At 40.5% G+C, this 14,042-nt stretch overlaps 1 protein-coding gene across 2 annotated transcripts in view; it reads left to right on the forward strand.

The window, feature by feature from the left end:
• Positions 1–1,916: 1,916 nt before the first annotated feature.
• Positions 1,917–14,042, forward strand: part of GSPT1 (G1 to S phase transition 1) — a 35,841-nt gene continuing 23,715 nt past the window's right edge. For both annotated transcript variants that reach the window (XM_090276998.1, XM_090276999.1), the window contains exon 1: positions 1,917–2,517. In XM_090276998.1, the coding sequence (XP_090133124.1) occupies positions 2,157–2,517 (361 nt within the window). In that variant the 5' untranslated portion in view covers positions 1,917–2,156. The remainder of the gene's footprint in view (positions 2,518–14,042) is intronic.

Here is a 14,042-nt window from a genome sequence, read left to right on the forward strand (position 1 = left end):
AGCTGCGGTCTTAGCAGTTTCTGTCTTTGTCCCTAGGAAAGGCATCAGGCACAAAGAAAATCTAATGTAATTTACTTAGTTGTGAAAAATCGACCCATCAGAGTGATCATACAGGGCCCTATGGGTGACACATTTTGAAGTATGGTATCCAGTGACAGTGATGGGAGAACAGTGTGGTTCACTATTTGAGTCAGCTGCTTGTGTTGACAATTTCTTTGGAATAGGTAGGAGTGCAAATCTTGAGTGGCAAGGCACTTTATTCCAAACACATTGTATTTCCTTCTTGTGACTATAAAAGGAAAATATTTATCTCATTCAATAGCAATGCAGATTTCCTACATAAGTTCTCTGTAAATTTGAGGGCAATCACTTAATACCAACTTTAAAGTGGAACACTTTAAAGAAAGTGTCAATTGGATCTTCAGAAAACTATAATAGATTGTAACCAGAACTTTGTATTAATCAGAGGAGTACATTGTTGTGTGTGTGGGGTGATGTCCAAAAGATTTCAGGGAGCATGGACCACAGACCTGATAATAAACTTAAAGCCAGTCTTATTAAATATAACAGAGGTCTCTGGTTTCTTCACATTTAAAAACATTTTTAAAAACTTGATTTGAGAGAGAGAGAGAGAGAGAGAGAGAGAGAGAAAGAGGAAGGGAGAGAGGCATTGCTTTGTTGTTCCAGCTATTTATGCATTAATTGGTTTATTCTTGAATATACCTTGACCAGGGATCAAACCTGCAACCTTGGTGTATGGGGATGATGCTCTAACCAACTGAGAGCTACTCAGCTAGGTTTCTTCATATTTTGTAGTGCTTAATTTTTCCAGCGTTATGGGTTAAAGAAAAAAAAAAGCATACATCAAGTTTGCTAGTTTAATATTAAACACAATTTCAAGCCACTTTAGTGTAGACTTGTTTTAAAAGGTAACTGAGAGCTTTTTTAACTTGTCTCATTAGGCTGAGTTCTTTTTTATCTTTAAACTACATGTGTTAAAAATTAAAATTAATACCTAGATCTAGATTTTGGACCTTAACATAAGGTCCTGTGTCCATGCCTTTATTCTCAATTAATAGCAGGTTAGGTACACTTTTTCTAGATTTCTTGCATAAATATATCAACAATATGTTTTTCTGTTTAATTTGCAAAGCCTTTGGCCGGAAGGAGGGTATGGAAAAGTCTGGGCGAAGGATTTAAATGACTAGTCAAACAGTGAGTCACTGAAAGTTTCCAGTTAATAATACCCTCGGCGGGGCAGAGCCTGGGCCCGAGCCTTTTACGAGCCACATCGCAGTTTAAGTTGTAATGTCTCACGGTTTTACAGTCTCTTCCATCAAACGAATACCTAAAATGAAAAGACACTCTGCGTCGGCTTTGAAATGTAGGGCAAAATCTGGCTGGGGGAGGGGAAAAGGAAGGTGAAAAGAGAGAACAGGTAGGGAAACAGTGAGGCAGAGAAGACTGGTAAATGAGAAGGAAGAATTTTAGGAGCTGAGAGCTTTCTTTCCACGTTAGAACTGCTGTCCATTTTGCCGCATCCTAGGCCTAAGAGGACGAACGGACCACCCTCGCGGGCGGAAAGGCTCGCAGTCCACGACCGGGCGGTGAGTCGCGCCAACTCCGTGACAGGTGGGGCCGCCGGGCGTCCACCAGATCACCGCCTCCTTGCACTGCCTGCCGGGAGCCCTAGCGGCTTCCGTTTGCTCAGGACCCCGAAACTTCAACTCCCGTCGGCCCCAGCGAAACCGCAGCGGGCCGCGCGGACGCTGCCGGAACTCGTAGTTTTGTCTTCTGCCGCGCTACCTAGTCAGCAACGGGAAAGCACAGGGACGAGAACTACCGAGGCGAAGGTACGGGTGGCGGCGAGAGGTCAGCCCGCGCCTGGCTTGGGGTTGGCGCTGAGGCGGTCGAAGGTGATTGGGGGTGGGTGGGAGGAGATCTGCTCGCACACACGAGGAGGGTTGAGCCGCCGCCGCCGCGAGTGCGGAGTTGGGACTGGAGCTGCCGCCGCGACCACGCCAGGGAGTGTGTCGCTAGCCCTCGGCCCTTCTGCCTCGCCGTCTCCGGGGTCAGCGCGGCCTGCTCCGTCTCCGCCGGTCGCCCCCGCCTCCATTTCCCGCCCGCTCTCCATCACACACACGGCCCCCCCGATCATGGATCCGAGCAGTGGTGGCGGCGGCGGCGTCGGCGGCGGCGGGAGCAGCAGCGGCAGCAGTAGCAGCGACTCGGCACCCGACTGCTGGGACCAGGCGGACATGGAAGCCCCCGGGCCAGGCCTGTGCGGCGGCCCCGGCGGTCCCTTAGCGGCGGCGACTGTGGCAGAGGCCCAGCGTGAACACCTCAGTGCGGCCTTCAGCCGGCAACTCAACGTCAACGCCAAACCTTTCGTGCCCAACGTCCACGCCGCCGAGTTCGTGCCGTCCTTCCTGCGGGGCCCGGCCCAGCCGCCGCCACCCCAGGCTGGCGCCTCCGCCAACAACCACGGAGCCGGCAGCGGCGCGGGAGGCCCTTCGGGTAAAGGGTCGGGACTCGGGGCAGCCCTGAGACGCGGGAGGAAGCCAGGCTGCGAGGGCGGGAGGAGCGGCCCGGGGGCCTGGGCTCACCTAGGATGGGGTGGGGATGGGTTAGAGTCTGGCGGCGCGCCTCGCAGTGCCCGGGGACCTGGGGCCCGGCGGCACGTGGGGCGCTGACAGCGGTGTCGGGCGCCGGCAGTCTTGGGTGGGGCTGCCCGGGGCCGGGGAGTCGGCCTGCGTGGGGTGGCCGCGGCGGAGGGCCGGGCGGGGCTGGAGAAGCGCGCTGGGGACACTGGTGGGGCTAGGGCCCGCCCCTCCCCTGGGGCCACAGTCTCCCACTGGAGGTGGGAGCCATATGGACCCGAGAGGGGTCGGCGGCGGGTCTGTAACACCAGGCCTAGAAGTGAGGACAGATGGAGTCAGGAGTTCGTTGAGTGGGCGTTGAGAGATCCGAGGAGTTGGGGAGGACGAATGCTCGAGTTTTCCTTTCACCTTAAGCCTAGGAGAGGGAGCGTCTCTTGCTGCAATTTCCATTATTGAAACTGTAATTACGTGTTAAGTATCTATGGGCACCGAACCGGCCTGAAGGAATCCCAAGATGCATTGCAGTCTTGTGATCCGGCAGAAACTGTTGGCTGTCAATACAAAGATCTTTTTCACCCTTAGCATTTTGTAAGCTTGTAAAGTTCACAAAATATCACAAAGTTAGAGTACTTCACTTAATATGGGTATGAAACTATATTAATTTGTGTGCCCTTTTTCTTAAGCGGTACTTGGACATTTCGCAGTCGGTGACAGGTTGAGAATTTTCAGTGTCAAAATTGTTTACCTTATTCAAGTTGCTTGGTATAACTAATTGACTTTTCTCTGTGTTCAAGTGTCAGTAGTTCATCTACTCAGACACTTGACCATTTTTTAGACTTCATAGTCACGTGCCGTTCTGACTCGGTAGTAGACAAACTTTCAGTGATTTCAAGTTCGGTCTTTAAAAATCTTCCTCCATTTAGGGGTTGCTTCAGTGATAGCATGCTTGTAGGTACTGATTTTGTAGGAATATCAAATGAGAGAACGTAAGTATTCTCCCTATGTAAAAGGGGCTTAGTTTGGGAACTGTCAGTATTGGCTTAACGAGGAAAAGGAAAGGGCCGAGTTTCTTGCATTTTAGCCAAGATATGGAACTGGATCATAGCCATCCCCAACAATTTGTGAGAGTAGATTGTTGATTTCTCTTTTAAGTTCTATACTGTAATATTTCTTAAATCAGTGGACACTGTAAAAGTGCTGTACTTTAATTTCTTCAGGAACTTTTGCTACATTTTTCTCTAGAGGCAGAGACTTTGGGGAAATACTTTTGAACGTATGGTACATATGTGAGTACACAGTTTGGATTTGGTTGTTTTATTGACTTTTTTTTCCCCCTACTTGTGTGGGTGATTGATATTTTTTCCCTTTGAGCAAGGAAGTTTAGCTTTTATTTATTTGCTTAGATCAAGCCATTTTGTCTACTTAAACTAGTCCACTTTCCAGCTCCTAAAAGTGCCTGTTTCCAGTGCCTTATCATGCTGATCTCTTTTATCCAGACATTCTCTTTTTTGGTCCTCATTCTGGAGCCACTAGCACCACTCTAGGTAGACCTATTTCCATTCAATCTATTAATCAGCCATCCTTAGAGCATTGGTCTGGAATGGTGGTCATTGTTGAGTGATTAGGCATATCTCTTACCAGGGAGAATGTTGCCTCTTCCTGGTATTTGCTAATTTGCAGTTTTACTCTTAATCCTTTTCTCTGTGACTTACTGGAAGTTAAGAGATGTAAAAATGTGTAGGGAAGTGGTTGTAAGAAAAGTCCCTGCATTGTGGTCAACTTTTTCTTTTTATCAGAGACTTATTTCCAGCTGCTTCAACAAAATGTCAGTTAATGCTGGTTATCTATTTGAAAAAGTGAATTTTTAAAAACTGAGGTCCTGAGTTATGTGAGACTTCTTGGATTGCATGTTCCAGTCCATTCAGGTCCATAAAATACCATCAGAGCAGAAAACTGCTTACAAGCAGCAGGATGAAAAATGGAAATAGCAATTAGATTGAAATTTACCAGGGAGGAAATGAAGTTTGCAGTTTTTTTTATAGTGAGGAAATAGGGGTAGCTTGTTTCTTTTTGTTGTTAAGCCATAGCTGAAATTTGTGGTGGGTGTGTTTTTAGACTAGATATAGGGAGAGCTTTTGAAGTAACTTAGAAGTAGAACACTAGAATGAAATATTTCTGTGTGGGATGAATATGTCATTTCTCTTGAAAACAGGCTGGCTTCTTTTTTTCTTTCTGAAAATCTATAGGGGTACCTTAAGCAATCAGTAGAGAAAGATGCTTTCAATTGATTTTACTTATTTATTTTTTTGTACAAAGTGTCCTTCACCTTCACTGGAAGGCTGGCTGCTGGGTATGCCTGTTCCCAGCCATCCCAACTTGGGATTCAGTGTTGACCTAGAATCTCTTTGAAAATGTAATATAGGGTTCCAAAGACATGATTAAGTAGAACCCATTCAGGTGTAATTCATTTAAGTTCAGTTCTCTACAGATCCAAGTAAATTGGTTAAGTAATGCTCTTTAATGTAGAGATCCTAAAATTAATGAAAATATAGAAGACAAGGGTTATTATATGTACTAGAACAAACATTTTATATGATAGGATGTACTTATTTTAAGTTCTAGTTAGTACCTAGGTCAGTCTACTTTTTAGTTAATGAGAAAGAAGGTTAGCAGTGTTAATTAGGGTTACTTGGTGTCTTAGTTCATTTGGTCTGCTAATTACAAAATATTATAGCTGATAAAATTTTTTTTAGATTTATTTATTTATTTTTAGATAGAGGGGAGGGCGGGAGACAGAAACATCAATTGATTGCCTCTTGCACGCCCCCAACTGGGGACCCTGCCCACAACCCAGGCATGTGACTGACTGGGAATAGAACCAGCAACCTTTTATGTTCGCAGGCAAACGCTCACTCCACTGAACCACACCAGCCAGGGTACGACAGAAATTTATTGCTCACAATTCTGGAGGCTGAAGTCCAAGATCAGGGTGCCAGCCTAGTTGGGTGAGGGTCCTCTTATAAATATTAGACTGTTGACTTCTTGTGCCCTCATATGACAGAAGGGTCATGGGAGTTCTCTGCTGCCCCCTCTGTAAAGACACTAATCCCATTCTTGAGGACTCCACTCATTAGGGCCCTCCGAAGGCCTCCTCTAGTACCATCACTTCAGGTGTTAGTATTTCAATTTATGAATTTGGGGGGTGGGGCACAAATATTCAGACCAGAGCACTTGGATTTTAGAGCAGCCTAAGCCTCAAAGTAATGGTATAGTGTTCTTTCCACTGTTCTACCCAAAACACCTCTCAAAACTCTTCCATTAAAAAATAGGTATGGGATAAAAACCAGCAGTCCACAGTAGGTCCTCAGAGGAGGATTTGTCTCCAAAATGTAGCACATTGTATTGTGGAACTTGAATATTAAAGAGAAATGTTTGTTTTGTAGTGCTTGGTCTTTACTGACAGCCTTTTTGTGGGGAAGGAATTTTATTTTTTTAATGATTGAGAGTCATATAGTACAAAATTCATCTTTTTAAAGTGTAACGTTCAGTGGTTTTTAGTATATTCACAAAGTTATGCAACAATCATTCCTTGGCGGATACTTGTCAATCACTGAATAGTCTCAAAGATGACTTCCCCAGAATAGATACAGAATATCAAAGTGGTAATGCTTGTTTCTTCCAGAAGGACTCTTACACTTAGTTATTATTAAACATTACCTGTTGACTGATAGATAAGGTTCTTGACTTTAGATTTGTTTTCCTTTTCCTCTAAGATTGAAATGCCTGCAATAACAATTCTAATATAAAGAATTTTTCAGGCTTCTGTGGGACAGTAAATAGAAAGAATACACAGAGCAAATCAGGGAAAAGTATTGTTCCTGGAGTGGTCCCCCCCACCCCCCATCTTTATCTTTGCTTACTGATTTTAGATTATTGGATTTGGGCTCTTATTTCATGTTTTTACATGCTTGAATGACTCGAGCCAGGAGGATTTAGAGAACTCGTGCTGTGCCATGTTGAGCAGTTTATGCTGTTAGAAATTTTGATTGGGAAAAAAATGCCTTTGGATCAGGTTTTATTTATTAGTGCAGTGAGTACATGGCTTTTTGCATTCTTTTGTCCTTTATTTTTCACTTTTTCTGGAATTGTACTGCATGAAAAGGCAGCAGTTAAAATTTATCAGGGCGAGGTAGGAAAGTATTCTAGAGGACAATGTAGAGGACAGATTTTAAGCCTTGTTTTACTTGCTTTAGTTTACAAGGGAGGAAATGTTTTAGTGTTAAAATATTGTTTTTTTGGTTGAATAGAGAGGAAAAAAAGATTTGATAAGCTCTTCAGGTGAGTGAACAGTTATTAGAATGGAAATTTTTGAGATGTGAATCTCTGGTTTTACTCAAGTATATGTATAGCAATTAATGAACTATCTACAGAATGCAGGATGCTGTTTGCACTTGAAATGCCACCACCAAGATGAGTAGAAAGGGATCAGATTTACCCTAATGGAAGACACAACATAGTAATAGGCTTGTACAAATGGCGTAGAGGGCTTTGAAAGCTAAGAAGAGTTAATTGTTCACAGGTTCCCTTATGTAAATAATTTCAACCATATCATCGTAATCATAAAACTAAAAGATATCTATTTTCTAAGTGTTGTGAATACCTTAAGTTTTTTAAGTTTGCTAGGAATTTGCTAGAGTCTAGTTTTGTGTATCTTTTCACACCAATTGTCTCTTTCATATTAAACAGCAGTGAGTTTGGTTACTGCGATTCTGACTAGTGTTTCTGTGGGTCATGTTAATTTAGAATTTCATTATTCTACTCGTAGTTCTTAGCAATCTTAGGGAAGGAAGAATTTTACTTGTTGAACATTCTTGATTGTTCTGAGATTCTCAGACTTCTGTTTTAGCTGTCAATTGTTGATTCATACCAAAGCTTCTTAAAAATTTTGCCATTGTTTTCAGTAGATGGTTTTTGTTTTATTTTCCTTTTGTTTTTCATAAATGGCTATGTTATAAGGAAATTTAGTTGTTATGCTACTCCAAGTTGAACCAATTCCCCATCATAATTCGGCTTTCTAGGTGAGAGAAACAGTAAGGATTATTTGAGCATCTTCCACTAGCCTGAGAGTGGTAACACCAAATTCCAAACCAGGTTATTGCATGTCACTTCACTTGGAACAAACAAGAAGTGCATACCTTAGAATGTCACTGGGGCAATTTCCTGGTTGACAATTTCTATATAACTCCAGTAGGTTACCATACTACTAAGCAGTATTTGTTATCTCCTTTGGTGGTTGATTTTGGTTGCAGGTGGGTGTTTTTCTGTTATCTCTATACCTTATTGTGGCTGTCTGAAATGGTTTGGGTTTATGTATTTTAAATATACCTCAAATTGTTTTTAAAGTACAGTGGTACCTTGGTACTCGTCATTAATTCATTCTGGAACTCTTGTTGAGTGCTGAAACTTATGAATACGGAATGATGAAGCACTTTCTCTTGTGGGGCAGCATCTTGACTTACATGAGTTCTGGCAAGTGCGATGAGTCCTGAGCAAGCGCCTAGTGCTGAAATATTTTCTTGTCAAAATGCTAAGAGCACAGGTTTTGACGAGTTACTGAGATATGACTATATGGAGTATAAAATCATAAATGAGACTTCTTTTAGGTTCATTTGAAAAATACAGTGGAATTTTAGTTACTCTACAGAAAGTCTGATCAGGTTGGTATGTGGCAATGCTTTGGTGACTGAATAAGTTCTTAGAATGTTAGGGATAGAAATTACCGTAACGATAATACAATCTCCTCATTTTCGGATAGAGAAACTGAAGCCTGGAGATGTTAAATGAATACCTAGGGTCACTCACAAGAGTTAATAACTGTTGAATCTACAGTCCAAATTTGCCAACTGCTAGTTTGGTGCTCTCTTCACCACAACATGCTGTTTTAAAATGGAAAATAGGGTATGTCAAAAGCTAATTACTACAACCAGTATGGATTTTCTAAGAGTGGACTTGGAATTTGCCTTTCTTATATATTTCATTTCTTTCCCCAATTTTCTGATGTATTTTTTTAACTTATTGGATTTATTCGGGTGATGTTGGTTAATAAAATTATATAGGTTTCAGGTATACAATTCTATAAGACATCTGCATATTATATTGTGTGTTCACCACCACAAGTCTTATATTTCATTCTTAAAAGTTTTTGTAATTATAGCGCTTTGAAATGCTTGTTGTGATAAGTTTATTCATCAGTCACTACATGCTTAATATGTCCTTATTTTTACAACAATCTATTGAGGTATAGAGACTGTTGACTCATTTATAGATACAAAAATTAAAGCTCAGAGAAGCTAAATAAATTAGTGAGGTGACATCCAGGAATAAATGGAGGTGCTAGGATTAAAATCTAGGTCTGATTTCAAAGCTTATTCTAGTAATAGTGACTCTGCTAGTCCTTTCCTTGTGATTTGATATTAAAAGATCTTTTTGGCTGAGAGACTTTTTCAGAAACTGCCCATGAGTTTGTGGTCTATGGCAGGGCCTCCATGCCCATCTCAGTAGTTGCGGAGTGACACTGTCCTAAGTACACAGTGTTATAATTTAAAGTAATATTTTGAAATTGCTTCTACCTGCATTTTAGAAAATGATGGTGGAAAATACTTTAAACAGCTCTGTTCACTGTAGCATTGTGCCTTTTTATTTTAGGATGGTTAGATCATTAAGGCAACACCACAGAAATTTTAATGTGGTCTTTTCTTTCTGATAATGTGCTTTTACTATTTTCCGTATTGTCTGTGGGAGAAAAATACCTCAGTGTGCAATTCTGGTAAGACTGTATGGTTAACTGAGTGCTAGAGAATTTTTTGTTCTTTACTCAAACTATACTTGAATATCTCATGAACACACTTTCTCTTCTCCTTCTTAGAAGACTGGCACATATAAAATTGTTTTTACTGTATTTAATCCTAATGGAAATTAGGTAAGCATAGCCGCTAGGGATGGTAAGAAGAGTGAAGTGATAAGACTACAAGGAGATTAGTAAGCCATGAAAATGAAAACCGCTGAAGTTAATTCAGTAAAAGTCAATCTTATATTCTATACAATTCACTGTGTGAGCCTGTGGAGACTCCATGAGTAGAGAGAAAAGTCTCCATGTTTCAGAAAACCAGTCATTCTGGAAGTCTGTGTCCTAGGGATCAAGAACCTAAGATAATGTACAGTATGTGGGTACTTATCATTGAAAGAAGGTTCATATCTTAAGAGGAGTTCAGAAGAGAAATCATTAGCCCTTCAGGGTGGTGGAGTGGGTGGGGAGTGGGATAGAAGTAGAAAATCAGGTAAGATAAGTTTATACTATAATTGAGAACCACATGTGGCTATTTGTTAAGTAAAATTAAGTAAAATTTAAAATTTAGTTCCTCTACAGTAGCCATCTTTCAAGTGCTTAATAGCCACATATGGCTAGTGACTTTCATATTACAGCACAGATATAGAGTATTTCCATCATTGCAGAAACTTGAATTGAACAGAATTGTTGCAGTTTCTGAGTTTCATGCAATGTAAGACATCTGTGACTTCTGTGACTGCACTGAAGTTGCTTTTTTTTTTTCTCTTTAATGAACACACCATTTAACTAACAGGACTAAAAAATTTTAGTTAGGGTGGCTGTTTTAAATACCACTGTTTCATGTGTAAAGAAGATTAAAGATTAGTTTTATATGTAAAGCAGTACAAATTTTAATTGCTGATTTATGAAATATGGATTAAGCACTTTTCACGAATTGGCCAAACATTTGTGTTTAAAACACACCTTGAATCAAATCATGACTTTCATTACTTACTACATGTATGTTGAATTCCTTTGATCCATGATCAAACCTCTAAAAAAATTTTTTAAATATTTTCAACAATTGAGGTGAAATTCACATAACAATATTAACCATTACTTAAAGTGAACAATTCAGTGGCACTGAGTACATTCAGTGTAGTACAGTTACCACCTTTATCTAGATCCAAAATATTTTTGTCACCCCAAAAGGGAACCCGTACCCATTAAGCATTTATTCCCCATTTCCCTTTTCTCCCAGCTTCTGGCAATCACCAATCAGCTTTCTGTCTCTTTGTATTTACCTATTCTGAATAGTTAATATAAATGGAATCATACAGTGTGTGTGACTTTTTGTGTCTGGTTGGCTTATTTCACTATGATCAAATTTTAACTAATGATTTAGAAATCCACATTATCATCTATGTCAAATTACTGTCTTCTGTTAAAATTTTTTCACTTGCCCTAGTCGGGTGGCACAGCTGGTTGGAGCATTGTCCCGTGCACCAAAAGGTTTCAGGTTCTATCCCTGGTTGGGGCATGTATAGGAGACAGCTGATCGATGTTTCTCTCTCACAATGATGTTTCTCTCTCACAATGATGTCTCTCTCTCACAATGATGTCTCTCTCTCCCCCTTCCCTTTCTCTCTCTCTTAAAAAAAAATAAATAAATAAAAGTATATAAATATATTCTTGGATTAAAAAGAATCTTTTCACTTCCTTGTTTTAAAATTTGTGGTAATTGCCCTGGCTGGTGTGGCTCAGTGGATTGAGCACCAGCCTGCAAACCAAAGGGCTGCTGGTTCAGTTTCCACTCAGGGCACATCCCCAGATTGCCAGCCAGGTCCCCAGTTGAGGGTGTGCGAGAGGCAGTCACACATTGATGTTTCTCTCCCTCTTTTTCTCTCCCCGTCTCTCTAAAAATAAATAAATAAATCTTTAAAAAATAAAATAAAATTTGTGGTAGTTTACCTAGATCATGACCAGTTCATTAGTCTTCCTTTATCACAAACAATTGTAGTAGTTTCTCTTTTTAATTTGGGGTATGACAGTTTCATTCAAAACTGGTATTTTCAGATAACTTTTCCACTTAATTAGAATTGTTCCTTGTTTGAATATTTGATAATGGTGTGTTTCTGAACACGGAGATACCACTGGAAAATATGAAACCATAATTTAATTCCTTGTGAGGTTAACTAACTTCTCTTTCACTAGTGGATATGAACCATGCACGATCTGAGAAGTCAGACTCTTAATAATGGTCATCTGTTTGCTAGCCATGAACAAAAGACTTGGGGCCTAGTAGAATTCTAAGCCACAGCTCAGTAAAATCTGGATGTGGTATGCATTATCATAAGACCAGAATGGAATCAGTAAGAGAAGATTGCTTGTGCATGTGTGAAGACTGGGTATAATTATATTGAGAAGTTTAAATTTTAAAAAACATTTTGCTACATCTGATTTTTCTGGTTCACTGTTCCAAAATATCAGCTGGCAAATGTTGCTAACGTTGCCATTAGGTTTATAATGTGATCCATCATCTGAATACATGGAAAGCTTTTTATCCAATGTAACAAAACTAGTCACCTTTTTATTTTTGAGCCCTTTAATATCATCAGTATCTGTATATTAAGTATTTTTTATATTTCCATTACAGATTACATTCTATTATTTTGTATTAGTTTCAGTATATTAAACATTTTGTTGCTTGTGGTACTTGATTCTATCTGCCTCTCTGAGCTTTACAAACTTAAGATAAACATAACTGTAGGATGTCTTGGAAAATACAACTGAACAGATTTTTCATTATGCTGCATTATGCAGCCACGTGGAGGTGGTCTCATGACTGATGTCACTGTCCTAAGAAGTACCTTAGAGCCTTAAGCACGTACAGTATTGTATATTTATAAATCTAAGTGTTGGTGCTAGAACTAGATGGTCAGTTGTATCTAATATTTGGTTTTGAAAAGCTCAGTTACAGTTTGGGGGCTATCTTATTAGGTGATGGAAGGGGAGCCCACCATACCAGTCATCTCTGTGTTTTTCCTGCTTTAAAACACTTGTACATCATAACTTAGTTTACTTTTACTGACTGATTTTCAACCAAGGCTATTTGAGGAAGGACAAGATGGCACTTGAATAGCTTGGAAAAGCCCAGTTGAGTCTGATATGTCTGTATGGTACATGGGTAGTGATTGCAGTATTTCATAGGATTTTGATGAGATTTAAGTGAGATAGCAATCAGCACATAAAAACTCAATAAAAATCAGTTGGAGTTAGGATAATTTGCCACCACCTTCACCCCTACCTTCAGCACTGTATCGATTTGTGAATGCTTGGTATCCCTGTCTGGCCCATAACAGATACTCAATATATGACAGGGTCTGTCCAGAAAATATTCAGCCATGCGATATGAAAAATAGACATGTAATGAAGAAGATATAAGATACAAGAAACATAGGACATGGCACCTCAATCCCCTTCAAAGTAGGCACTTTTGGGACCTCACATAGTTCTCCCAATTGCCATCAGTTGCTAAGTCATAATTTCTCGAATCTCATTGATGGTCTAAAATCTCATCCCTTTCAAAGGTGATTTTAGTTGTGGGAAAAGCCTGAAGTCCCAGAGCACTAAATCTGGGCTTTAGGGGGGCTGAGTCACCTCGGTGATTTGATGTTTTGCAAAAAAAACCCTGCATGAGATAAGTGAGCACATTGTTGTGATGAAGCTGCCAATCACTAGTTGCCCATAGCTTTTACCTTCTGGAGCATCCAAATAGTTTCCGTGGAGGAATGTTCAAGCTTAATGCAAAATTTTGTGCAGATTCATTGTTCTACTCACTCAGTCATTTTGAATGTGATGGCCACACAGTACACATGCTCACTCAGTGGTGTCTACTGCCCCAACTGATTAGTAGTGAAGTCGTCACTGTTCACACATGCATGTTCCAGTCCACTCTCCTTGGCTGCCAGGTTACATTGATGTCACACAAACCTTTCTCGTTATATTAACAATGGCTGGACTTTCTCTGGATAGACCTTGTATGTTGATAAAATTGAGTTGATACTCAGTACATGATAGAGGGTGAAGACTGTCATTTGTTGATTATCTGCTGGGTGCCAAGAGTTATTTGATACTAAACAAATTTTTTTCCTTTTCTTATTTTAAAGATTTTATTATTTATTTTTAGAGAGAGGGAGAGAAACATCAATGTTTGGTCGCCTCTCCCACACCCCCGACTGGGGACTGTGTGCCCTGACTCGGAATTGAACCAGCAACCCTTTGGTTCGATCTCTAGGGGAGCATATTAACTCTACTCACTTAGCACTGTCTGGCTTCCTCTCAAAATTGAGTGTTTTTTCCTTACCTTACCCATAAAGTTACTTTGAGACAGGAAAGCGAAAAAAGGCTAATCTATATTATGTCTAAAGTACAATTCCTATTTCCTTTTAAATCTAGTTCAAACCCCCCACCCCCGCCCCCTTGTTTCTGTTCATACCCTGATAATCAGCCACATAGGCTGGGGTCATCTTAAACCTTTCACTCTTTCTTCCTACTCCTGTCAGATGTTGCCTCCATTATCCTTGCACTTAACCTCACCTATGTAGTTTTACTGC

Source organism: Furipterus horrens, unplaced genomic scaffold, assembly GCF_987537825.1.
Source record: "Furipterus horrens unplaced genomic scaffold, mFurHor1.1.pri manual_scaffold_5, whole genome shotgun sequence".
Lineage (NCBI taxonomy): Eukaryota > Metazoa > Chordata > Mammalia > Chiroptera > Furipteridae > Furipterus > Furipterus horrens.